At 47.0% G+C, this 26819-nt stretch overlaps 1 protein-coding gene and 1 pseudogene across 1 annotated transcript; one reads left to right on the top strand and one right to left on the bottom strand.

Annotated features, from left to right (window-relative positions):
• Positions 1-550: 550 nt before the first annotated feature.
• TIFAB (TIFA inhibitor) lies at positions 551-6240 on the bottom strand. The gene is made up of 2 exons (XM_037801474.1): positions 6112-6240; positions 551-1621 (listed from the first exon to the last, which is right to left on the bottom strand). The coding sequence occupies exon 2, from the start codon at positions 1609-1611 to the stop codon at positions 1042-1044; it is 570 nt and encodes a 189-aa protein (XP_037657402.1). The 5' UTR covers positions 1612-1621; positions 6112-6240; the 3' UTR covers positions 551-1041.
• Positions 6241-24653: 18413 nt separating this feature from the next.
• Positions 24654-26001, top strand: LOC119507762 (annotated as a pseudogene).
• Positions 26002-26819: the final 818 nt, after the last annotated feature.

The raw sequence follows: 26819 nt of genomic DNA on the forward strand, positions 1-26819 counted from the left end.
CTCCACTACACAAGTGAACGTTGTTTCTCAACCCCCAACCTGTCATCTCAGATGTTGCAAGTGGCTGCCTGCGCTCTGCTCCCCCAGTTCATGGAGAAGATTCTCTACCCCTTGGCCTGGTGACCTACCAGCCCCTTATGTGGAAATATACCATCCCTCCATGCTATATGACCCACCCTAAGAGAAATAACTGCTGGGCTGAATTCTAACACAGCCTCTCATCTCTCAACCTCTTGGGATTAGTCCCCAATGAGTCCACTGTTCTGGAAAACCACCATTCCCTGAAAACCTTTTTCTCCCATTAGCTGAGGTGTTCATCCAGAAGTGCCAGAGATGGGGCAGCAGAAGGTGGGGGTGACAGTGATGATGAATTTCCAGGCGGGCCCGGCTCCCATCCTCCCCTCCTCAGAAGCCCCGAGCTCTGCCTGGTCCTTTTCAGAAATATGAGCCCCAACCTTTCCAATTTCCTCTTACACCTCTTCTACGTTTCCCGCCTCAGCTCCTGGGTGACAATGCAGTGTGCATGCAGAACCCTATCGGGTCTGCCAGCTTAATGAAATGCTTGCAGTTTATTAAACACAGGCTTCCCTAAGCCCCCTGGGCCTGTGGGTATTTGAAAGCCGAAGTAACCCTGAGCTACCACAAACATAATCGTTACATGTGTCCGTGCATTCTTGGCGCAACCTCTAACTCCCGCTCTTAAAGGGCACACGAAATTAGCAACATAAAGTGACTCCAGTCAAACAGGAGGGGAAATGTAGGGAAATGCTGAGAGAGACTCCCCGCAACCCCTCAGGGCCTCTAAAAGTATATGAAGTTCCCCATTACCTCGCCTAGCTGTAATGGCGAGGGTGCCCTCCCCCACCCCCAGGCTGTACGGCGTTTGCAGAAATGGCTCATTAGTGAGGCCCCGGCAGGCCTTGCATGTCACCCTCGCATGACGTAGCTGGAATACTTCAAGTCCTGTTTCAGCAAAGGTTTCTTCCCAGAGGCCAGGCTAGCAGAGTGCACCGTCTTGGGGCTCCCTCTAGAGCAGTATTTCTATTCCTGCCCCTGGGCTTGGCTGGGGAGAGCGGCCCCCTGTCTGGGAAGGGCCTGGGAGAAGCCCCAGGGGACCTGGAGTCCGCTCCCCCGGTCCGGGCCAGTCGGCTCCTGGGGGATGTGCTGCCGTTCATCAGTCTCCTCAGCCTCGGGCCTGTAAATCAGGGGCGAGGGGCTGAGATGGAAGCAGCAGACGAAAGCCTCGAGGGAGTCACCTCCCTCTATGCGGATCAGCATCTGGACGCCAGAGAAGGCGACCCTGTTGACGGGGCTTAGGGACACCTGCTCCAGGTAGTGGAGCGTCAGCCCGTTGACCCACACGCGGCCCCGGCGGCTCAGGACTTTGAGGCAGAAGGCCAGGGGAGCACTGCCCTCCTCCTGGTAGGGCTCCAGGGACAGGTGCCGGCGGGAGAGACCGGGCAGCTGCAGCCGGAGCTGGGCATCTTGCCCCCGCCCGACCAGCAGCGGGCCAGTGTCATGCTGCAGCAGCGGTGGAACCATGGTGAAGGCAGCCATGCCCTGTGTGGGGTGATGCAGACTCACCCGCAGCACCGTGAGCGGCCTCTCCATGGACGGCAGCCTGGGAAGGATGGAACAAGACACATAGCCTCAGATGAGCCCAGACATGCAATTGGAGCTCCCTGAGCCCAGACCCGCTCAACCCAAGCAGTTCCACTTTCCCACCATGGGGGCCTCGGGCCACAGCCAGCCAGAGCCCTGCACTGACTGTGGACACAGTCATTCTCCCCAAACCAGGATGGAGCCAAGGCCTGTGTGAGTGTGGCTTTATCTCTCCCATGCCCTTTATGTGGGACATATCACCCACCCTCTCTGAAGTTTTGTTTTCTTTTCTGTAATATAGGTACATCCATCCTTATCTATGCAAGGGATAAGGCAAACCGAATTGCTGGTTGGGGGTTTGGTGGTCTTATTCTCATGTGAGGACAATTTGGTCCAGCTTCCCAGGAAGGGAAGGGCAGGCAGTCAGGATAAACCATCCTGGTTCCCCTGAAACCTCCTAAGGGCAGTGTCTGGTCAGAGAAGCCATTGCCCTGTGTCCCACTGCCCATTATAGACAGTCACACACAGACCATAGCTAAGCCCTGTCCCTGGGCCAGCATGGAGCTGACTGCTGGGAAGACCAACCCCTTGCCCTCGGGAGCACCCAGCTCGAGAAGGAGACAGCCTTGGGAGTTATGGAGGAGCACAGAAGGGAGGCCTCCCAGAGACCTAACAGATGAATAAAAACATAACCCATTCCAAGTACCTCCTATGGGCTGGGCACCATGCTAAGTGCTCTATGGGATATGAATGTGACAAGCCCCCCTCCTTGTAGAACTCACTTCTCTGGGGCAGAAGACAGATCTTGGCCAAGAAGGTGGAGGGTGCTAAGAGATCTCTCACTGAAGAACCAGTAATTGCTCCACGGAGGGAGCTGGCAATATCTGCCACAGTGAGAAACGCACACTTCATTTGTCCCAGCAGCTCCATTTCCAGTAATTTATCCTCTAGACTCTGATGGGCACACATGGGAAAGGCCACTTACAATGGCCAGCTTCATCCCTGCACAGGCTTGAGGAGCACAAACTCTCAGCCATGACCGTGGTCCCATGAGGGCCAGGACCGCCTTCACCTTCAATAGGAATTAGGGGCTGAGTGGATTTTGAATAACTAATAATGCACTTTTCCAGCTTAGCACTTTTCTCTGCTAAGAATGCATTTCCCACTCAAACTCTGCTTCTGAATACTGCTTGTCTTTCAAGGCTTGGTTCAAATGTTACCTCTTCCATGAAGATTTTTCTCTGTGAAAAGTGACTTCTCTCTGCCCTCGGACCCCCAGAGCAGGGAGCCCTTCCCCTAGGGTAACTGGCCGGCTCCCCACCTGTCCATCTTTGTGTTACCTGTCTGCATTCTGCAGGCCCTGCCCTGTCTTCCCTGACCTCCTCTCCTTCTGTCTCCCCTGAAACCTCACAGGAAGCCACTGCCCTGTGTCCCACTTCCTATTGTAGACAGGGCCTGACCTCAGCAGGTGTCCAGGGCATGTTTGCCAAATGACTAAATGAAGAGAAGACCACATACGTGGTGAGATAGACCAGAAATTGAGTCTGGTCCTTAAAGGCTGATGGGGTGCAGCCCCTCTGGAGGGCAGTGTGGTGGTCCACAGGAGGCTAAGAATAGAGTTGCCACATGATCCTGTAACCCAGTTATTAGACAAAGATTTGGAAGAACTGAAAGCAGGGATGAGAATAGGCATTTGCACATTAGTGTTTATGGTGGCATTATTCATGATTTGCAATGGATGGAGGTGGCCTAAGGGTACATCAACTGATGAACAGAAGGGCGTGGCATATACATGCAATGGAATATTGTGTGGCAGACTGATGAACAGAAGGGCGAATCAGGAAGAAATGAAGTTGTGAGGCATGCAGCTAAGTGAATGAAACTTGAGAACATTATGTTGAGTGAAATAAGCCAGAAACAAAAGACCAAATAATCTGTGGTCTCACTAATATAAACTAACTATAATACGCAAACACTGAGAATTGAATTCAAGTGCATAGGTTATCAGGGGAAAGAAAGTGGCAATCGATGATTAAGGAGTACAGAATGTTCAAATAAGGCTCATTGTAAAGGTTTCTAGATTGTAACCTCTTACAGCATTCACATCTATTCCTGAGTTTTAACTGTTATCTCTAAATTCTGAGATGCTGGGCTCTTTGTGTATAAGCTGGCAGTTCTCTGGAACACTAGATATCTGTGTGACAACTGAGACTCAGAATTCTGCAGCTCTAAAAGTCGGCATTACTCCATACAGCAACTGTTAAAGAAGCTGAATAATAGATATCATTCCAATTAGAGACATGAATGAAATGGACCTGGTTAGGACTAAGGTAAATCAGAATACAGGGTAAAGGACGATACTGTCTGTATTTTAAAACTTCAACTTCTGTGTGAGACTAAAAGAAGAGATGCTTATTTGGTCCAAAATTTAAATTTTCTGTGGCACTATTTACTTTAACCTGTCTGGTCAATTTATTTAAACAACCCAAATACATGGAACCTAGAATAGTGAATGAGATCCTATTATTTGTTCAGGCTAATGTAATACCCAGATACATTCCAGAGTATTTTGGGCAGAAAATAAAAAAGCATTTGCAAAGTCTACTTGAGGGACTAGGGGAAAATGTGGAACTATTAAACTTCCCCACCTGAGGGAATTCCTGGTATTCTCTTAGGCACAAGGGACTCACAATTGATTAAGCCAGGCCCTCGATCTTGAGGTTTGCCCTTATGAAACCTATTTCTGCAATGATGAATCTAGGCCTGCATGTAATTATGCCCAAGAGTCACCCCCAGGAGCCCCTTTTGTTGTTCAGATGTGGCCTCTTTCTCTAAGCCAACTCTGCAAATAAACTCACTACCCCCACCCCCCCAATGTGGGATATGACTCCCAGGGTGAGCCGGCATTGTGGGATTGAAAATGCCTTCTTGACCAAAAGGGGGAAAAGAAGTGGAACAAAATAAAGTTAGAGTGGCTAAGAGATTTCAAATAGAGTTGAGAGGTCATTTTGGAGGTTACTCTTATGTAAGCTTTAGTCAGATACTGCAAACTACTACAGTATGCCAAGCCCCAACCAACAGCATTCCTGAAAACCCCAGGGAGTGCCCTGGGCTTTATCTAAGTCTCTATAAAAGTTTTCCTTAGTAGGTTTATTTTTTTAGACACTTAAGGCTTCCATATTGATCCTATGCTAGATAAGCCCTGAAACCCAGAGGTACCAGTCTCTCCAAGAACATCAACCAGTTTCATTCCTCTACTCCATAAGGTCAACACCCCTTTCTAGCATGAAGATTGAGAGAAAGATCAAATGAGAGGGTGGAGGTGGAGCTGAGAAATTTGGATTTAACAAATAACTGCCAATATTGACTCACTATACAGATATTTCTCCTCAGTGTCTAGTGTTTTAGAATAGCCAGAAGGAAATACCTAAAGTTGTTGAACTATAACCAGTAGCCTTAATGTTTGATAATGAATGTAAAACTATATAGCAAAAAAGGAAGGAAGAAAGAAAGAAAGAGAAGAAGAAAATTCAGTTGCCCATGTTTGTGTAGATCTACATCTGGATGTTTTGTCCCATTCCACTGATCTATATACCTATTTCTGACAATACCACACTGTCTTAGTTAACCAACTTCTATTGTAAGTATTTAAATTGGGTAGAGTGCAATACTAGTGATCAATAAGAGGGAGGGGTAAGGGGTATGAGATGTTTGGGGTCTTCTTGTTTCTTTTTATTTCTTTTTTGGAGTAATGCAAATGTTCTAAAAATGATCATGGTGATGAATACACAAATATGTGATGATACTGTGAACCATTGATTATATACTTTGGATGGGTTGTATGGTGTATGAATATATCTCAATAAAATTGTTAAAAAAAAAAAAAAAAGACTGATGGGACAGGGAGCCCATTGCAGATAGTAAAGTGTCTGTGTCCCTCTGAGCCCCAGGCCCTCTACACTTCCTGCCTTTTGGATGAAGGCTGATGGGGCAAACCTCCCAAGCTGATGTCAAGGGGCGGGACCCTCAGGAAACGCTCCTTTCCCTGACACACTGACACGTGCACACCTCTGTCCACATTCTCCCTCTGTTCCCAGCCTACAGAAACCTCTTTCTGAGGTGTGTGATACAAAGCACACCTAGGACAGCTGGGCTGGGCATCTGTGCCTTCTGGCATGGCCAGAAACTCAGCGTTTACTCCTAGAACCCAATCCCATGCCTCAGGCACCCTTAAAGAATCCTTCCTTCTGAGGATTCACCACTGTTCTCCTGTGACCTTACCCTCTGCCCTGCTGAGCCATGCAGAGCTGACAGAAATCACCTGCCAAAGCAGAACCCCTGTAGCGGCCAACTCCGGGACGCTGCTGTCCCTGGGGAAGCAGAAAACCAGCCCTACCTCTCCCGCCTCCGGGACGAGACAGGAAGACATCTGGGTGTGTGTCTGGCAAGGAGCCAGCAGGGGCCCTCCTCCTGCCCACCAGGGATCAAGCCACTCTGGCCTCCACTTACCTTACTGCTTGATGCACATCTGGCTCTGCACCTGCAGCTGTGAGCGCTCGGGTGGGAGTGGGCCCAGGCCAGGGCCGGTCCAGGCAGGGCTTTTAGGGCTGCGGTTTAGGGATATGATGTCAGAGCACTCTTCAGTTTTGTGGCTTTCTTCCTTTTTCTGTCTAGGATAGAAATTAAAAATGTAATTTCCTGTTGCAGAAGTGCAACTCCACTGCTGAGAAGTTGGGAAACCCCAGTGTGAAACCCCTGCAAGGAGGGACCCCAGTGGGGCAAGCTCTGCTACTCTCTACTACTCCCTCCATGAGGACCTTCCTCTTCTTCTCCTGCATCAAATGGGTCCCAAAGCAGCTCAGGCGTTTTTTAAGGGAAGAACATTTTGAACAGAGGTCCGTTGGGGGAAGCCCCTACTACATGAGGGCAACTGTGAGAAGAGGGGTATGGCTGGGCCGAGGGGGCTGTGGGCGATGTGGCAGTCCCCAGGTGTCTCAGGAAAGGGCAGGACCTCAGGGAAAGGGGAAAAATGGCCACCCACTGAGATGGCTTCTTATGGAGGAGTAAGGCTAGAAGGTTCTTTCACCTACCCCATTTGGGATCTGCTGGCCTGCAAGGGCAGTCTGGAAGAGGTCAAGATGGATTATCTCCCAATAGTTTGGGCCCTTGATGCCCTGGAAGTGACCTGAGGTCATAATGGTGCTCATTCTTCACATGTCACAAGGCAAAGCTCTTCTTGTCCACCAGTGTTCATACCCTCTTTATTGTTACCACCAAACTGCCAAAGCGGCAATAGACATGAGCTCATCTTATCCAGGAGATAATTAAGTCCCTAAGAGGATCAGGATGAATCAACAGCATAATTCTTTCTCTTCTTTCCATCAAACCCTGGCTATCATGGGGCACTCTGCTCTTGGAGGATGTACAGGTGAGTGGTGCAGGCCAGGACATCTCTATCATCCCACAGGGACCCCTCTGACTGGCCTCACTGCCCCCCATGCCCACTGCTTATTCACTTCTCATGGGTGACACTGTGGCACTAGAGTTCTCAGCTGGCCACACCCCAGGGAATGTCTCGCTCTGAGTCTCCTTTCAGGTCCTACAGCCTGCTCTCCTCCCAAAAGGAACTGCTCCCTCTGACCTAGATATTTAGCTCCTTCCTTAAACTCCAGGTGGTTGCATAGTAACTGAAGAGGAAAATCAGAAGTCTGAAAACAAACAGTCTCCATCCCTTCCTGGAGGAGGAAGGCCCTAGATACAACAGTTAATCTCAAGGCTAGACCACAGAGGCTGATTGCCTAATGGTCAAAGGTCTGGGTTTTGGTATCAGTCATATATGGATTCAAGTTTTCTATCATTCTCTTAGTGGCCGCCTGATCCTGGACAAATCTTTTTACCTCTCCAAGCCTCTTTTCTACTCTTGAAATAGGGATAATAATAGCACCTATCTTCAAGGACTGTTGTGAGGATTCAGGAGAAAAAAAAAAGACATTAAGGTGCTTAGATTTGGTTCCTTGCACACAGAGAGGACTCAGTGTGGGAGCTGACATTAATAATTAAAGATGAGACTTCAGCTCCAGTTGTGGAATAGGTTGTAACAGACTAACTTTCCCACCAAGAACAACTGTCAATGCTGGGTTAAAAAAAAATGTTTGGAAGCCCTGGAAAGCAACCAAGGCAACCAGAATTTGACGCATGAGATCCCAGTGAGGGGGGAAACCTATTAATTCAAGCCTGGCAGGCTATACTACTTCTCTATGAGGCATTTACCAATTCAAAAGTGACATGGACCTAGAGGCTAAGCAGAAAGTGGCAGCTCAGAACTTTCAAGAGTCTCATAGGACAGGGGAGACACAAATTGGAGCTCGGGACTTGAGCAGCCAAGATCCTAGATAAAAGAGAATTACAGAGAAGTGAGCCCTTCATTCTTTTCCACTTCAAGGCATCTACTGATTCCAAAACTGTTGGAATGACAAGCTGAGAAACCAAGGAAAAAGCAACAGCTAAAAGGGTAAGAAGATAAGCAGAGCTTTTGGCTGCCTGATGAAGTGAGGGAGACTAAAATTGGAGTTCAGGGCCAGACAAAGAGGAGAGGCCCTGTTAAATACCCCAGACTTTCAATTGAAACCCCTTAGGGTATACCTAGAACTAAGGGCAAATCAAAATATACTAGACCTTAAGAAGACTGAAACTCAGCCTCCAATGATCCCAATCTCTCTTATCTCACTGCCTTCTAGTAAAAAAAAAAAGAAAAAAATATCAAATCCTCTATAGACAAAGTTGTTATCATGAAGAGCCTCTACAATTTTTCATTAACAATATTCCACAATTAATAAAAATTACCAGGCATCACAGGATACAGGACCAATTGGCCAAGAACTTAGAGAAAAAACAGACAACAGAAACATATATACTTACAGAAAGACTTGCCTAAGAATATTCATAACAGCTTCATTTTATTAACCCAAAATTGGAAACAAGCCATAGGTCCATAAACGGGAAAATAGATAAACAAATTGTGCAACAGGTACACAATGAAACAAAAGAGAGCGATTTAAAAAAACCTGAGCTAACAATACATGCAATAATATGAATGGATCTCAAAATCATTATGTAGAGCAAAACAACCCAACAGGTATATATACTCTAAGATTCCATTTACATGATACATGAGAATGGACAAAACTAACTTATAGAAAAGAAGCCAGAATGTTGGATTATCTCTTCAGAGAAATATTGACTGTGAAGGAGCATGAAAGAATTTTCTGAGTTGATGAAAATGTAGTGATGACATAGATACAGATTTATTGAATGGTACATTTATAATTTGTGCATTTTGCCCTATGAAAATTATACCTCAATTTTTATAAAAGGAACAATCCAAAGGGGATCCAGATATTGAAGTTATCAGAATTTGACTTTAAAATAATTTAACATGTTCAAGAAAATAGACGTAAGATGGAAGATTTCACTGGAGAATGGGAATTTTATTTTTTTTTAAAAAAGCATTGAAAGGGAATTCTAGAATTCTAAAAATTATAACAACTGAAATGAAGAATTCAATAGGTTAAGAGATGATTATATACAGCAGAAGAGATTATTAGTAACCTGGAGAAAATGGGTGAGTAGAAATATCCCTATTGAAGCATGGAGAGAAAAGAACATAGAAAATATAGAAAAGTTTGTATGAGATATATGGGACAACTGAGATAAAAAAAATCTAATATATGTATAATTTTGGTCTCAGAGAGGAGTGAGATAATTGGATAAGAGAAATATTTGAAGATATTTAGTCAGAGAATTTTCCAAAACTGATCAAAGACAGTAAGCTACAGATTCAAAAAGCAGAACAAACCCCAAAAAGGATAAATACAAAGAAGACCACACTTGAGCACATCATGGTAAACCTGCTAAAAACTACAGTCAAGAAAATTTTTTAAATTTTCTGAAAAAAGTCACATCTCACAGAGGGTGGTGGTGGTGGGAGGGTAGTATGGGAGCATTCTGTATTTTCTGTGCAATTTTTATGCAAACCTAAAACTGCTCATTAAAAAGGTCTATTTTTTTTAAAAAAAAGACACATCACCTGCAAGAAGCAATATTGAAAATCTACAGTTGACTTTTCAGTGTAATTATGGAAGCCAAAAGACAATGGAATGACATCCTTAAAATTCTGAAAGAAAATAACTGCCAACCCAGAAGTATATATCCAGAAAAAGTATCCTTTAAAAAATGAAGATTACATAGACATTTTTCAGAAAAACAAAAACTGAGAGAATTTGTCACCAGTACATCCACACTAAAATAAATCCTAGTGTTCATTAGGCAGAAGGAAAATGAACAAAATGGAAGCATACAAGTGCAGAAGGAAATGAAGAACAATGCAAAGGGTTAATATGCAGACAAATGAAAGTGAATATTAGCTGTATGGAACAATAATAATGAGATGACTTCTGATGTTTAAAATATATGTAGAATTAAAGTATGTGACAACAATGATACCAAAGATATGAGGGGTAAATATATTTACAGTGTTCAAGATCCTTGTTTGGTCCAGGATATAATAAAACTACTAACTCTGGGAGCCTCAGAGCTGGGTGCTCAAATATCTGACCTAATGATAAGAGATTAATATCCAAGAATATATAAAGAATTCCTGCAGTACAACAACAATAAAAACACAACCACAATTTTTAAATGGGCAAAGGACTTTAATAGACATTTATCCAAAGAAAATATACAAATGACCAGTAAGCACATGAAAAGGGAGTCAACATCATTAGTCATTAGAGAAATGTAAATTAAAACCACAATGAGATATCACATCATGCCCACTAAAAAAGCCAGAATTTTGGCTTATTAAAAAAAAAAAAAAAAAGGAAAATAGCAAGTGTCAGCAAGGATGAGAAGAAATTGAAACTCTCATATATTGCTTGTGGGAATGTAGAATGGTGCAGCCACTGTGGAAAACAATTTGGTGGGTCCTCAAAAAGTTAACCATAGAATTACCATATGACTCTTCAATTTCGCTCCTAGGTACATACCCCAAAGAGTTGAAAAAGGAGACTCAGATATGAGTATACCAGTGTCTGTTCACAAAAGCTGAAAGGTAGAAACAATCCAAAAGTCCATCAACAGAAGAACAGATTTCTAGTTTCCTGGGCTGCTCAAACAAATACCATGCAATGAGTTGGCTCAAACAATGGGAATTTATTAGCTCACAAATTTTGAAGCTAAGAGAAAGTTCAAATCAAGGTGCCATCAAGGTGACACTTTCTTCATGAAGACTGGTGTTCTGGGACTGGCTGCCAGAGATCCTTGGCCCTTGACTCCTCTGTTACATGGCAATGCACATGGCGGCCTCTCCTGACCTCTCCATTCTCTTCTGAGCTCTGTTGACCTTCAGCTTCTTGCTTCTCGTGGCTTTCTCTCTCTTTGTCTGAATTTCATTCTGCTTATAAAGGGCTCCAGTAGTAAGATTAAGACCCATCTCAGGCCACACCTTAACTGAAGTAGCCTCATCAAAAGGTCCAACTTACAATGGGTTCACACTGACAAGAATGGATTGTGTTTTTCTGGGGTACATAGAGCTCCAAACCACCACAATGAATAAACCAAATGTGGTACATACATGCAATGGAATATTATTCAGTTATAAAAAGGAATAATGTTCCGTTAAGCGCTACAACTTGGATGAACCTTGAAAACATTGTGCTAAGTGAAATAAGCCAGACACCAAAAGATAATTATTGTATCATTCAACTTATATGAATATCTAGGAAACACAAATTCACAGAGGCAGAAAGTAGAAGAGAGATTACCGGGGGCTAGCATGGAGGGAGGAATAGGAAGTTATTGTTTAATGGTTACAGAATTTCTGTTTGAGGTGATAAAAAAGTTCTGGAAATAGACAGCAGTGATGGTAACACAACATTGTGAATGTACAAATGCTACCGTATTGTACACTTAAAAATGACTTAAATGGTAAATTTTCAATTATGTATATTTTACCACAATAAAAATTAAAAATTAAAAAATACTTCTCTGACCTGGATGCCCAGAGAAGTGACTAGCCAAGGTCGCATGGCAAGTCTGCAGCAGAGCCGGATGAGGACCCAGGTGAGCTGACGCCCAGCCCTCAAGGCCCAGCCCCAATTCATCTTCTTGGTCTAGATAGCTTTGATAGCTGTGTTGTGAACTCCTGCGGGCTGTGCATCTGGAGTCTGGAAACAAGTGCAGCTCCTGGTCTCTCTGGCTGGAGAGGAGGGGTGGGGAGAGGGGGCAGTGTTGGGGAGTGGGATTGGCCCCCAGAGCCACTGAATCATTTTGTGGTGGTACCTTGGACAGAAGGCTGAAACTCAGTGCAGTCTTTGAAGAACCATGGTCTTTGCAAACTTCAACTGCCTTTTCTGAATCCTTCCCCTACTCCGTGTACCCTGGGGAAGGGGGAGCAAAGCTCAGGTTACTGAGAAAATCCTCTCTTGATGATTCTTGGGTGTAAGGGACTTGCTATGTCTCCTTCTCAGGAGACCCAGACAGGGCAGTGAATAACCTAAAAGAGTGATTCGAATGGCAGTGTTTCAGGCATCACGATGGGCTTGCAAGGTAGAGATGCCCAGGCCTCTTGCCAGCACCATACCCCCACTCAGCACAGATGGAAGCACCTCCTAGACAGATGGATGGATGGATAACTGGAAGCCTGAATGGCCAGTCTGAGGTATTTCAAGGGCTGCCCCTGGGTCAACTGGTCACCCAACCACCCCCTGGTCCACCAAGTGAGCAGGAGACAGGACTGAGCTTGGCGAGCCATGTTCCTAGAGCCTTTCCTCTCTGCCCATTGGTTAACTCAGCCAGAAGACTGCCTGGCAGCTGGGTGTTCCTGACTATGAGAGCTTCCTGCCACTGAGCTCTCCTGGCTGGCCAAAGCCTCAATGATGCTCAGGTATTCCTACCAGCAGATCAGGGCAATGGGCAGAGTCCCATCAGGAGGCTTTCCCACCCCTGGATGTGTGCCCTTGGGCAAGCCCTATCCCCTCTCTGGGGCTCGGTGTTTGTACCCTTGGTGATGGGACACCCCCCCCCACTCCCACTCCATAGTCATGCCTCAGTGAGGGGAGGGCTGCGTCCGCACTCACAGCCCTGGCATGACAGAGCAGGTGGGCAGAGGAGATGTGCTTGTGGCGGCTGTGCCCTTGGTGTCTCCAGTCAGGGCAGTTCCCAGCAAGAAGAGGAACCGAAACAGCCAGGGAATTCATCTGGCAAGAGGAAGTCCTGCCCAGTCTGCGTCTTCCGAAGGCCAGGAGGAACTCCCCTGGGTTCGTGAGGAGGGCGTGAGTGGAAGACGGTGCTGGCTGTGGTCTTTCTGGACACAGATGTGATACCGATATCTGGGAGTGGTGGTAGGGCCTCTTGCCCCCGCACTCAGTGCTGGCTTCACTCTGCTTGGTGCCCTTAGATGATGGCCTTCAGGTGGTTGTTTGGGCTTCTGTTCTTGAGATCCTGGAAGTGGAGCATCAGTAAACAAATGTCCCCTGTCACGTGCTTCTTGGAGAACCCAGTGATAGAACCACAGCCTCCCCAAATACTCTCCCGAAATACCCCCGCCCTGCCCTGGGTTTCCCACAGCGTTGCGGAAGCGAGGACTCTGCTGACGGGCAGACTCGTGTCTGAGACTTGGCTTCTTCGTGCAGCAATTGTATGACCTCAACCAAGTTATTCATTTCTCTGTACCTCTGTTTTCTGTTCTGCAAAATGAGAATAATTTGTTGTGCGGGCTAAATAAGATATGTAAAAAGTGCCAGGCGCTGGGTGGGTGAGAGCTTGATAAATGAGAACTGCTGCTAATAGAACCTTTGACAGCATAATAAAGCAAATCCACCCCCTGGGGAGAGGGGCTGTTGGAGCAGACTAACAGCCTGCCAACACTCCAAGTTCTGAAATGTTCTGGTTTTTGCTTACTGCAAGCATAATTTGAGGGTTGAATACATACTGTGCATGAATTTAGTATAAATTCCATTTTATATTGTAGGAATGTAAAGGGGGTACTCTGGGAAGTCTCCAGGATATTGTGGAGACACATACCCCTGATGCAGGAAGCTGGGGCTCAGAGCAGTTAGTCAATTTGACCAAGCTTGCTCAGCTGGGAAGCATCAGAATCAGGATTTGAATCCAGACTGTGGGACTCCTAGGCCTAACCATGAGGCTCTCAGGCCACATGGGCGGTTTCCTCTGGAGTCCATCTTCTGGGCCTTCTCCAAACCTGTGTTCCAGCTGGCTCACTGGCAGCTGACAAGGAGAGGAGCCTGGTTCCAGCCCTCCCAAGCCAGTGTGGCTGCCCCTGGCGCCCTGATGTTCTGTGGCCACCAGGTGGCAGCATCCCCAACCCCAGTGGCCCGTTCTTCAAAGCAGAAAGGAGAGAGCAGGTTGAAAGCTTGGGGGAGCCACCCTTAGGACTAGTGAGGAGGGGAGCATGAGGGAGGTCAAGAACTGGGGGTGGGTGGCACTTGCTTCTCTGACTTTAAATGCCCTGAAATAGCTCAAGATGAATCCATAGTGCCCCCCAGCAGAGGACTTCGCTAATCCATTCATTTGATTCATACTGAGTCTGGGACATAGCAGGAAGGCAGAACCTGAGGCCATATGGAGTAGTGGTTACAACCACAGGCACCAGGGACAGATGGGCTCAGAAAGGTTAAGTAACCTGCCAAGGATATGGACTTAGGGCCCAACAGAACAAGGTTGAGAAGCCAGGTTTGTCCCCAAATTCCCACAGCCTGGGTGGCTTAAGACAACAGAATTTATTCTCTTACAGGTTGGGGGGCCGGAAGTCAGAAATCAAGGTGTCAGCGGGGCCAAAGTCTCTAGGAGAGGATCCTTCCCTGCCTCTTCCAGCCTCTGGCCTCTGGCGTGGGTCGGCAAGCTGTGGCCTTCCCTGGTTTGTGGCAGCAGAACGGCAGCCTCTGCCTCCTCACATGGTGTCCTCCCTGTGTCCTGTGTCTATGTGTGTCCCTGTGCACCTATTTCCCTCTTCTCCTGAGGACACCAATCATTCTGACGTAGAGCCCACCCTAATCCAGAATGAGCCCTCTCAACTTGACTGCATCTGCAGAGACCTTATCCCAAATAAAGTCAGGTTCCAGATGGACATGAATTTGGGTGGGGGGGGAGCAATATTCAACCCAGGACCCTCCCTTACCTGTAAGATGGAGTAACAATGACCTCTCAGTGAGAGGGGCCCCATCTGAGGAAAGGCAGGCAAAATAGCCCAGGACAGGGCCGCATGCATACTGAGTGCTCAGTGTGCACACAGAGCTGCTGTCACTGTGATCATCAGGACAGAAGATGCCCTGCCCCCACTGAGCTCTTAGGTAAGAATAAGGGCTCTGGTCACCCACAGAGATGGGAGCTCAAATGGGAGACACATGGAATGTGGGATCTCCAGAGAGGCACCCCACCCACCAGGCATGGGGGACACCAGGAAAGGAGAAGACTGTGCGGGTTTCTGCAGAATGACCAGGATTGGGTGGGACTGGTGGGATGCAGGATGGTGCCTGGAGGAGGGAGGGTGGGGAGTCCAACACCCAGATTCTGAAAGTGGCTCTGCTTCACCTTGCTCTATGCCCTTGGCTGAAAAGAATAATCTGTGTGTTAAAGGACCATGATCTGAACAACCTATTCACATACATTTGGAAAATAGATGGATGAATGGATAGACAGAAAGATAGGATAGATAGATGATAGATAGACAGATAGACAGAAGAATGATGCAGCAGCAAATGTTGCAAAATGTTAGAATTAGTGGATCTTGGTATCTGGGGTGGGGGGGGTTGGGATTTGTGTGTTGAAGTTCTCTGCATGGGTTTGGATTTCGGATTTTTTTTTCTTTTTTGCAGTTGCCCTGTAAGTTTGAAATTATTTCAAGATAAAAACTTTGAGGGGAAAAAATGAATGATAACAACAGTTATGATGTGTTTTGTTTTTGAAACAATAAAGCTACCATTCGTATAGTGAATACTTACTATATGCCATGTCCTGTGCTAAGGTCACTACATGAATTATTTTATGTAATTCTCACCACCACCCTGAGACAGGATCCAGTATTAATCCCATTACACAAATGAGAACACTGAGGCATGGGTAAGAAATAGACTGCTCAAGACTTCCCAGATAGTAGTCTCAGAACTCTGTCTCCAGCTGAAGTCTGACCTCCAAATCCTTAGCCTCAACTCTTGTGCTCTACAGCTCCCCAAGGACACCCCTTTCTCCTTGCTGAGCCTCAGGTCCCCACTTTCTGATGACCAGGCAGGGCTGGGTATCTCTTGGGTTCTGACTTGCTCTAACAGTCTCTTGTTCTGAGCCCTGGTGGGAAGCAAATGGCCTACTAAGGTGCCACCCTCCTGGTGTGTGGACTGGGCCTCCTTGCAGAGGAGGAGTCAGTCATGGTGAGAGGAAAATCCTCTAGGAGCCACTGCCATTCTGGCCCATGTACCCTCCCTATTCCAGGGTTCATTGCTAAGCCCAACTGAGTACCCTTTCGATTCCTAATATATGTCAGTTTTACTTAATGCTAAATTCAGTAATGCCCAGAGCCCTGACCAATACCTGGGGGCAGGCCTGGGGAGGGAGTGCCTGGGAATCCCTGCAGGTCTTCGCTCTTGCCTTGGGGTGGGGTGGTCAGGCCACATGGAGCCAATGTCCTTAAGCCCAGCAATTAGCTCACCCTTCTGGCTTTTTTTCCACTGAGCTAAAGGGTTGTGGGTCAGGCTGCCGGGTGAGCATGGGTTTGGGAAGGAGGAGGCCCCCTAGCATTCTTCCTTGCAAGCTTCTCTTCTTCTACTTTCACTCAGTGTCCAGAGGGGCCAGAGGGTAGGGAGGGAGCCCTCACAGGGGAGCCCTGTTCCTGCTCTGCCATGAACACACCTTTTGGGCACACTGCTTCACCTCTATGGTCTCAGTTTTCTCATCTGAGAATATGCTTTTTTCTTAAACTTTAGCCAAAAGTATTTACAGCAGGCTTTTACCTCAATTAAAAACAAAAAGCCTGTGTTTGATGTTTGTTGTGCTGTTTGAGACCGTCTTTCTGGCCAGCTGCATCCTTTCAATGAGCAAGCCCAGGTTGTGTTCCTACAGTAGGAGTTTTCCACTGAAAAACATGTGCATATGTTTCTCGTTTTGCACCCCTAGCCTCTCTCAGAACCCTTCCCCGACTCTCCTTCACTGCATATGTATATTGTTTATCAGGAATATTCTTCTTTTAAAATATTATTCTGGCTCTCAGCAGTGAGGGTTGCTCTGTGACAATACAAATCTCAGGGTGGTGCTAACGGGTCCATGCCGTGGGGTTTTTTTGCCAGGGTTCCCTATTCTGCCATTTCCTGTGTTTCACACTCAATGCACTTTCCCAGGGGTCCTGTTGTCAGAGATTTTAAGGTTACAGGTTAGGGTTATTATTATATTTTTTCTACCACAGACTTTTAAATAAAGCAGTCCCAGATGAGCACTGTTTTTGATGGGTTTGCTCTCCAGACTTGGAACCCATTGGGCTGAGTAATGAGCCCCCCAATATATGGTAGCTACCCCAAAGCCAGAGCATTTCTGGATGGAGGACTGTTGACTTTGCTCATAATTTAGAACAGTTCCTAGAAGGTTGATTCTTTAAAATGTTGGATGATACCACAAGGAAAAGCCATCTCCCTGCATCGCCTCCAGAAGTGGTAGCTCGAGGGGCCGGGGCTCGGTGTCCTGTCACACCCTCAGTCTCTAACACCTCAAGCATCTGGAAGTGTCGTGAGCTGGAGGAAGACACGAATTTCCTGAGAGGAATGTTCAAACCGCGGGGTCTTCTGGTGCCAAGAAAAATAGCCCAGCCCAGCGGTGATGCCGTGAGCCTCAAATGCCACCTCAGGAAGCTGCCATCACTGTGGGTAGTGAAATCTGGCTTGATTTTGCCAAAGCAAAGGCAAGTCCCTCCAGCAACTTCTATGGATTTGTTTTGGAAAATTAAATTGTCTGTTTTTAACTCCCCTTTACCAGTCTAATACAAACTGGAATTTCAAAACCAGTGAAAGACAGAAACCTCATTTTAGAGTGGATCACAGATTCCGCATGACCTGCATTTCAGGCCGGGAAGCAGAAATGGGATGACGGAAACTTCCAGGGGCTGGTGACTTTGGTGGCAGGATTCCTAAGCGTAGGAGTCCCTGCCCACCCCCATGTATACATGTGCGCCAAGCCTATGGGGAACAATGGTTGTCTCCATGCACAGAGCAAAAACGGGGGCAGGTGCATGAAGCTTGCCAGACTTCCCAGCTTCAAGGCCCTTCCTGCTTGTCTCCAGAGCCAAGTTCTGGCTTGTTTATTTATGTTTTTCTGAGTGGGGCTTCTGGATCTCATCCCGAGGAGGACTCAGCCCAGAAGGGACTGAGGCACACAGTCTCCTTTGCACCCAGCCCTGGGTGGGCTCTGCAGCAGCCAGTTACCATCCATAAGACAAGTGCCACAGGAGGGAAGCACAGGCTTCAGGGGGTCCTGAAGAGGCACCACACCCAGCCTGGGTGGTCAGGGAAGGCTTAATGAGACCAAGGCTGAGTCTTGAAGAATCAGGAGGGGTTGTGTGATGGTTTGGAGCTGAGCGTACTCCAGAAAAACATGTTCTTATACTTAATCCATGCCTTAATCCATTACAACGTGTGAACCTATTGTAGGCAGGACTTTTTTGATGAGATTACTTTAGTCAGGGTGTGGCCCACCTCAATAATGAGCCTTTATAAGCAGAATGAAATTCGGAAAAGGGGAAAAGCCACGGGAAGCAAGAACCTGAAATTCAGTGGGAACTGGAAGAGAACGGAGAGGCCAGGAGAAGCTGCCATGTGCACCACCATGTGACAGAGGAGCTGAGGACCAAGGATCATCGGCAGCCACACCCAGAATACCGGACTTCATGAAGAAAGCATGGCCTTGATGGTGCCTTGATTTGGACTTTTTCCTAGCTTCCAAAGCACGAGCTAATAAATTTCCATTGTTGAAGCTGACCCATTGCATGGTATTTGCTTGAGCATCCAAGGAAACAAGCAGATTGGCTAAGTTTATAAAGAGAGGTCATCCCAAGAGGGGGAAACTGTATGAGCAAAGGCTCACTCAGAACTGTGAGACAGCTAGATGTCCCCAGGGAAGAAGGAGCAGGCCACTTCTTTCTAAGCTCTCCACACAGCACGTAGAGTTTTTGCTGTCATCATGGCGCCCAGGTCTTCCTGGGTCTTCCTCTTGGGTCTCTCCCTTGACTCTGTCAAAGTCCTATGGGCTGGTTGATGTGGCATGTTGGCTTGGTTTCCTGTTCTCTGCTGACCTACTGGGTGTCCTACCTCTTAGGATACAGCCACAGCCCCTCATAAAGGATACACAGTCACTGCCCCCAGCATGAGGGAGCCAGCAAAGAGAGGCCCAGCATCCAAGTTGTAAGCTCAAGATGGAGCCAGAGAGCCTAAAACCTAGGTCTTTGGGTGGCAGAGTGGCTCAGTGGCCAAGACTATGGCCTCTGGGTTGGGTAGACTATTGTGGTTCCAACTCCACCACTAAGGAACCAAGAGACTTGGCATGAGATTCAACCTCTTAGAGGCTCAGTTTCTCATTTGCAAAAATGGAGATGGAGGAAGGATGAGCAGAGATTGTGCATGTGAAGCACAGAGCACAGAGGCTGCCACATAGAGAACTCAATAAATATTAGCTAACATGATTTTATTGATTGACTGAACCTAAATAGAGACAAAGTGGTGATCTCCTTCTATATTGTCTTTTCCAGACTCCTTACAATATTTAAGTTTTTTGCTACATATGCTCTCTCTCTCTCTCTACCTCTATCTCTCTATATATTATAATATAGGTTTGACTAGTATAACAGAACTAAAGTAGGCTTAAACAAGAGGCAAGTGTATTTCCCTCTCCCTTAACAGGCCAGCATAAGTGGTGCAGGGATAGTAATGGTGATGCCACAGAATCAACAGCCCAGGCTCCTTCCACCTTGCTGCTCTGCCAGCCGTAGAATATCACCCTCATCTGGGTGGTCCAAAACAGCTCATCTCCATCACATCCACGTTCCACCCAATGGGACAGGAGAGAGGGGGGCATATACCTGGAAATGGCCCGCATCACTTCTTCTCACATCTCATTATGCTGGTCTTAGCCAATGGCTGTACCTAGCTGCAAGGGAGGCTGCACGGCCCATCTGATGGCAAATTCCTTGAGAGTTACAGGCTCCACCTCACACAGCTCAGAGATGGACTTTGAGGAGGGTCTCCCCAGCTGTAGATTTGTTCACACAGAGGGAGGCCTACTGCTAACGTGGCTTCTCAGAACCGCTATATGATCAACCTTCCACTTCTTAGAGTTCAGAACTAGAGGACAGCTTTAAACAGCAGCATGAGGACTGTGGGTTAGCTGTGAGGAAGACTTCCCCAGGAGAGGTTAGCTGTAAAAGCATGTCTCCGTGAATTAGAGAGTGACTAAAGGCTAATCTTTGGGTATGGAGAAAAGATGGCTGAGGGAGGAAGTTTACTTTTGGAGGATTTTTCACGTCAAAATACCGCTGAATGTTCTAGCTCTGTTCTGAGATGCAGATTCATGGACTGAAAGACTTTGTTTTTTTTTGATGTAATATTTTGAAAAGGTAATATATTCACATAGTTCGCAATTTTTAAAAAGATAAAAATAAGTACGGTGAAAAATCTCCCTCTCACCTCTCCCAAAAGGTAACCACTACAATTAGTTCCTTGTGGATCCTTCCAGAGTCTCATTATGAACGTACAAATGTAAGTAGCCAGTAGAACCACCCTCTCCTCTTTTCTAAACACTGTTTGGTGCCTTGCTTTGTGAAAGTGGCTTTAAAACCAGCAGCTCACGTTCTCCCAAATGGTTTCTCACTCTTAAAATTTTTCGCCCTGCCCTAAGCTATTTCACGAAACTAGCCGAGTCATGACAACAAATATTTCATACCTTTCACGCATGACATTTTTCACATATGTTTTACAAATGTGCGTCTTCATCCCGAATCGGATGTTAAGGGAAATATGTCTTTTCCACATGGCCACCAATGTAATATAAAAAGCATTTTCCTCCTCCTTCAGCCCCAGGGGGAAACTATATCATTAAAATGGGGAAGTGATGAGAAAATGAGAAATCCTGCACACGGTGCTCACTCTCCAAGTAGTTTTCCAGAGACTCCCTGAGACTGCCTCACCTCCTGAAACGTAAATCACCCACTGGGCTTGGTGAAGTTGTCACCCCAAGACTCACTCGGTGACATTGGCTTTTTCTGCTTGGTGGCAAAAAGTGCCCGTGGGGTATGAGTGCTGGGGACTTATTTCAGAATGGTCACTGGCATTTGGCTGCCACCTATCTTCCTGCTGGTGTCAGTCCCATACACAGGGCCGGGCACACAGCCTACCGTGGGCCCATTTTCCAGGCAAAGGCATAGCTCGTAGATCTACGGTGTGTCTAGTTGCGGTCCAGGCCGCTGTGATTCAACCATGCAGAGGCAAACCCCACTGCTGGTGGGTTTGCACAGACCATGGAATGGCTCTAATGCCTTTAAATAAAGCCCAGGGCCCCTCACCTTGACATGGCAGGCCTTTGTGTTTAGTGCAAGGCCATGATTTGGCCTGCCCAGGGACTTGGGGACCCTGGCTAAAACGCCAGTGCCCGGGCTTCACTAATGCAGCCTTCATTAGCCTTTCCTTCCCTCCTGCCCCCTCCCCCAGAAGTTATTGATAAGTGTGGCTTGGAGAACCAACTTTTCCCCTAGTCTCCGGCTCTCAGACACTTTACACTTTTATAAACCTCCCAATTCCTACTCTTGGTATAGAAGAAGGTTTATATGTTGTGGGTCCTGGGGACACTGTTGGGCAACTTTTGTGTGATTGAACCATCTTGCCGGTATTTTTAAAGGACTGTATGCTCAATCAGCTCCCTGGGCCCCGGCAGAGTCCGCTCTGCTGAGGGCAGAGCTACCTCCACCTTGCTCCTTCAGGGCCCCTGCTCCCTCTCTGTTGGTAGCAGCTCAGTCCAACTCAGCCTCAGGTGGAGAGAGATCCCGAGAGGTAAAAGTATGTGAATCTTCCCTCCTCTCTCTTTCATTCTTTACCGTACAAGTGCTGGGGACTGAAGGATTTTTTAGCTATGAGCAGATTTTTTTTTTTTTCCCAAAGCAGCATTCGAGAAAATCAAGAACACAACTTTTCATTCAATTCTGGTGTTTGCTGTTGTTGAAATGATTAATGCCACAACTCTATAACTTAGTCTAAGGGCTGTTAAACACACAGCTGCATCAGCATTCAAATTAGTTACGGTGCTTTAACTTGGGGGAACCTAACTCCGCATGCATCCTGTAAGGAAATCTATTCTCATTTGTAAGCATCCCAGTCTAAGCTGGGAGCCACCTGTACTTGGCATCTTCTGCCTCAGTGGATTTCCTGTCCTCAAAGGACAAACTGGTGGCTTGTTTGGGCCACACAATGTGCCATTTTAAACACTGTCTAAATTGTCAGCATTTTAGAATCAGGAGACCGGAATATAAATTTTGACTTGCAGTTTCTCTTGAAAAGTCAGAAGATGGGGCCACCCAGGGCTTGTGTTTCCATGGGGCACCAGTCTGTGGAGCTGGGTGTTTGCTGCACCTTGGGTCAGGCTGGGCTTTCAGTCCCCCATTTGTCTTAGGCCCCTCCAGGCCTGCCTCTCCTGTTTATTTTATATTCTAGGCCCTGTCAAGCATTTGAATTTGTAACCCTTGTGTAAGAGGCATGGTAAGCCCAGTTAACCAAAATGTGATTTTTTTCCGTGGTGTACAAGTGCTCTCAGGGCCAGGTAACAGAAATCACCATGAAAGAGCAAAGGTCTACAAGTGGACAGGTGGCGGATAGCCTGCGGTGGCCGATGCTAGCTCTCTGTATCCTGTCTAGAAAGACCAGAGAGCTGTAGGGTTCTTGGTCATGATACAGTATGGCAGGTGCTGTTGTACGTAAGCACTTTACTTATGTCAACTCATATAATTCCCTCAACAACCCTATAAAGCAGGGACCACTAACACCCTCATTTTACCAGTGGGGAAACTTAAGCACAGAGAGGTTAAGTCACTTGTTCAAGGTCACACAGCTGATAAGTATAATCTGGCTCCAGAGGCTGTTATCTTAACCATTCCATACTCTGCCACCTGATAGAGAAACTCCTGGGGCAACCCTGGGGCCAGATGGGACCACTCAGGAAAGCTGGGCTTGGCCTTTGCAATTGAAGAGGGATTCTATGGGATGTCCCTAGGAGTCCAGGCAGGAAGCTGGAGGGCAATCCCAGGAGTCAGATCAGCTGCCTCCTGATGGAAACACCGGAAGGAACCTGGATGCTGGCTAGCAGAGCATTTTCACCCCACCTGCTCACCCCCAGTCCTCAGAGCTGGCAGGCCCACCTGTCCACCTGCCCATGCATTCATCCCTGTCTTCAAGTCCTAAGGGCTGCCGTTCACTGCTCACTACGCCCTAAACCCTCCACAGTGTCTTACTTAACCTTCTTGTCCACTATTTCCATCAGTCTGTTATCCCTATTTTACAGAAGGGGAAACAGAGGGGATACAGATGGTCCCTCACTTGCCTAAAGTCACAGTGCAGGTCACAGGCTGAAAAGTTCAGGCCCCTCCCTTCTCTCCTCTTTCCAAAGCTTGACCCTGGCCCCTTGCACTCAGTTTCCTCTCCCTCCCTCTGACCTCTGGGCCTAGCTCCAACCCCAGTTCCCCATGACCCCTGCAGCCTCTCCTCCCAGCCTCTGCAGCTTGGCAGCCTGCAGCCTTCTCCATTCATTCATTTATTAGATCCGGCTTCTAGCTGTGAAGTTCAGATCTTCCAGCATCTTACTCATTCATTTGCCTGCTTGATCTACCATTTCTGAGAGGAAAAACACAATCTCCCTCTACAACTGTGTGCTCATCAATTTCTCCTTTTCATTCTATAAATTTTACTTTGTATGTTTTAAGGCCACACTATTAGGAGCCTACACATTCCGATTGGTATTCCTTTGGTCTTACAATCTGTTTTGGCTTGTAATATTACCGCCCCAGATTTCTTTTGGTTAGTATTTGCCTGGCTAATTCTTTTCTATCCCATTTATTTTCTTTCTGCTATTTTGCTTTAGGTGTAGCTTCCCTCAATCCAATAGCCCAATATAGAGTACGATGTACTGGGCACTGAGTTTGGCCCTGAGAATTCAGTAGTAAATGAGCAAGCTGGTGTATTAGTGTCCTGTGGCTGCTGAAATAAATAACCACAAACCCTAAGCCCACACAGTTCAGGAGGACAGAGGTCTGAGCTCAGTACCACTGGGTCGGAATCAAGGTGTTGGCAGTGCAGTGCTGCCTCCAGGGCTCATGAAGGAGAACCTGTTCTTGCCTTTTCCAGCTGCTGGTGGCTGCCGGCCTCCCTGGCCTTGTGGCCACGTTGTTCCAGTCTTTAGGGCCAGCATCTTCAAAGCTCCCTCTCTCTCTGCTCCGTCTTCATATTGCCTGGTCGTCTGTGTGTCTGTGAAACTCCCCTCTGCCTCCTTCTTATCCAGATCATTCTCTCCATCTCAAGATCCTTGACTTAATCATATCCTTTGCCATGTAAGGTAATAGTCACAGGTTCTGGAATTAGAAAGTGGATATATCTTTGCAAACCATTATTCAGCCACCCACCACTGGGAAACCTCCCCTCAGGGAGCACACATTTTAGAAAGAGAGTCAGACAAGGAAGGAGGGAACTAATGGGAGCATTGGGGGTTGGAGGGTGGGGAGGGACCATGTGGTCACAGGACTCCCCCGGGAGTGGGCTGTTAATGGGGGGTGGCAGAAGGAAGGGAGGCAGTGAGCCAAGCGGCCTTAAGTGCAAATGTCCTGAGGCAGAAGATGCTTTTGCTAGTCAGGGAATTGCTGAGGGGAGGGGGGGAGTAGCACAAGAGAAGACTGGAGAACCTGTTAGGGACAGAATTCTTGCAGGGCCTTGTAGGCCATGGTAGAGGGTTTGGATTGTATTCCAAGAGCGATGGGGAGCCACTGGATTTCAGCAGCAGAAGGACGTGAGCTGAGATGGGGCAAGGCTGACAGATGCCCCTTACTCAAGAATCCCCCCTTGGGGAGGTGGTTGTGATGTGGGGAGGCTACCTGTCAGGCCACACTAGTGGCCAGCTACAGGCCTTCCTGACCCCGAGTGTTCCTTATGCTGGGCACCTCCTATGCTCCAGCCGTCCTGCTGAGCACATGGCACCCACATATGTAGCAGGGTGTTCCAGGCGAGACCTAATGCCAATATTTTTGAAATCTTAAATGCCTGGAAGTGGGTAGATCTACAGCCTGAAAGACCGTAACTCCCATGCTCTTAGCTCTAGGAAATACTGCCTACTTGAAGCTTTAAAAAGCCAAACTAGCCTTTTGGTGCTGGTGATAGTGGTGCTGAGCCAGCAGCCTGACCCTTGTGGCTCTCGGTGCTTCCATCTGGCCTTGAACAGGCTTCTTGGCCCGCTCTGCCACATGAACAGGCATCTCCTTCGCCAAGGACTTCCTGGCCAGTGGCATTGCCACCGCCATCTCCAAGATGGCCATGGTCCCGATCAAGTGGGTCAAACTGCTGCTGCTGCAGGTCAACACTCCAGTAAACAGATTGCCCCTGGCAAATAGTACAGAGGAAGCGTGGATTGTACAGTACACATTTCCAAGGAGCAGGGCATCCTTTCCTTCTGGAGGGGAACTTGGCCAATGTCATCTGCTGTTTTCCCACCCAAGCTCTCAACTTTGCATTTAAGGATAAGTATGAGCAGGTGTTTCTGGGCTGGGTAGACAAGCACATGCAATTCTGGAGGTATTTTGCCATCATCTGGCCTCTGGAGGGCAGCTGGAGCCACTTCTCTCTGCTTCGTCTACCCACTGGATTTTGCCAGAACCCATTTGGCAGCTGATGTTGGGAAACCTGGCACAGAAAGAGAATTCAAAGGCCCGGGAGAATGTCTGACAGCATCTGAGGCCTGTACCAGGGCTTCAACATCTCTGTGCAAGGAGTCATCATCTACAGGGCAGCCTATTTCAACATGTATGATACGGCCAAGGGTCTGCTCTCCAGCCTCAAGAATGCATGCATTGTGGTGAGCTGGATGATCACCCAGATGGTGACAGCTATGGCTGGTGTGGTCTCCTATCTCTTCGACAACATGAGGTGGCAATGATGATGCAGTCTGGACATAAAGGAGCCGACATCATGTACACCAGGACTGTCAATTGCTGGAGGAAGATTTTCAAAGATGAAGGTGGAAAAGTCTTCTTCAAGGATTCATGGCCTAAGAGGCTTGGGTGGAGTCTTTGTGCTGGTCCTGTACGATGAATTGAAGAAAGTCCTCTAGGCGTGTCTGTCTCACTAGAAATAGGAACCAAGAGAATCAAGTAGAATCCTTACTTACCCCTTTTGGACCATTGATTGACCTTCAAGAAATTCCTTTTGTTTTTACCCAGGCAGATAACATCTGTGGAGGGCTAGGGAAAGCTCTAGAAGGGGGGTCATTGGATCACGTTTGATCTTTGGCACTGCTGACTCCACGTATTGATTATTGGTGGCAGTGGGGAATCATGACCATCGTCATGTGTCCGTGGGTGAGGCTGCTTGGCCATGTAGACCTAGAAACCCTCGAGTCCAAAGGCTTGTAGGACCGTGAGTTATGTTTAAGGGTTTATTTTTTTTTAAAGCTATGTCAACATTTATTTTTAAAAAATCACATCAACCATTTGTACTAAGGACTAGCTCCTTTTGCACAGCTGGATATTTGCTCTGTTCTATGTTGGGCATTCTGCTGCAAAACAATAAACAAGCAGGACACTCTTTTAAAAAAAAAAAAGCCAAACTGCCTGGGTCTAAATCTGGACTCAGAAGTTCACTAAGTGCGTGAACTTGGGGAAGCCCCATAACCTCCTCATGCTTCTTTTCCTGCCGTACAAATTGTAGCAAAATGGTGACTACCTTTTTGTGGTGTTGTGAGGATTAAAAGGGATAAAAAAAGCAAAGGGCTTCTAGCAGGGTCTTGGTGTTAAGAAATATACAATAATTAATGTTAACTATTGTGATTTGATTTTTAGTTTCTATAGGAGACACCTTTGAGGGCATGCTATTCATTTGCTTTTAGAAAAGGAAAAAATAAAATAATAGGACATTTGATTTTACATAGAA

Source organism: Choloepus didactylus, chromosome 13 (genome assembly GCF_015220235.1).
Source record: "Choloepus didactylus isolate mChoDid1 chromosome 13, mChoDid1.pri, whole genome shotgun sequence".
Taxonomy (NCBI): Eukaryota; Metazoa; Chordata; class Mammalia; order Pilosa; family Megalonychidae; genus Choloepus; species Choloepus didactylus.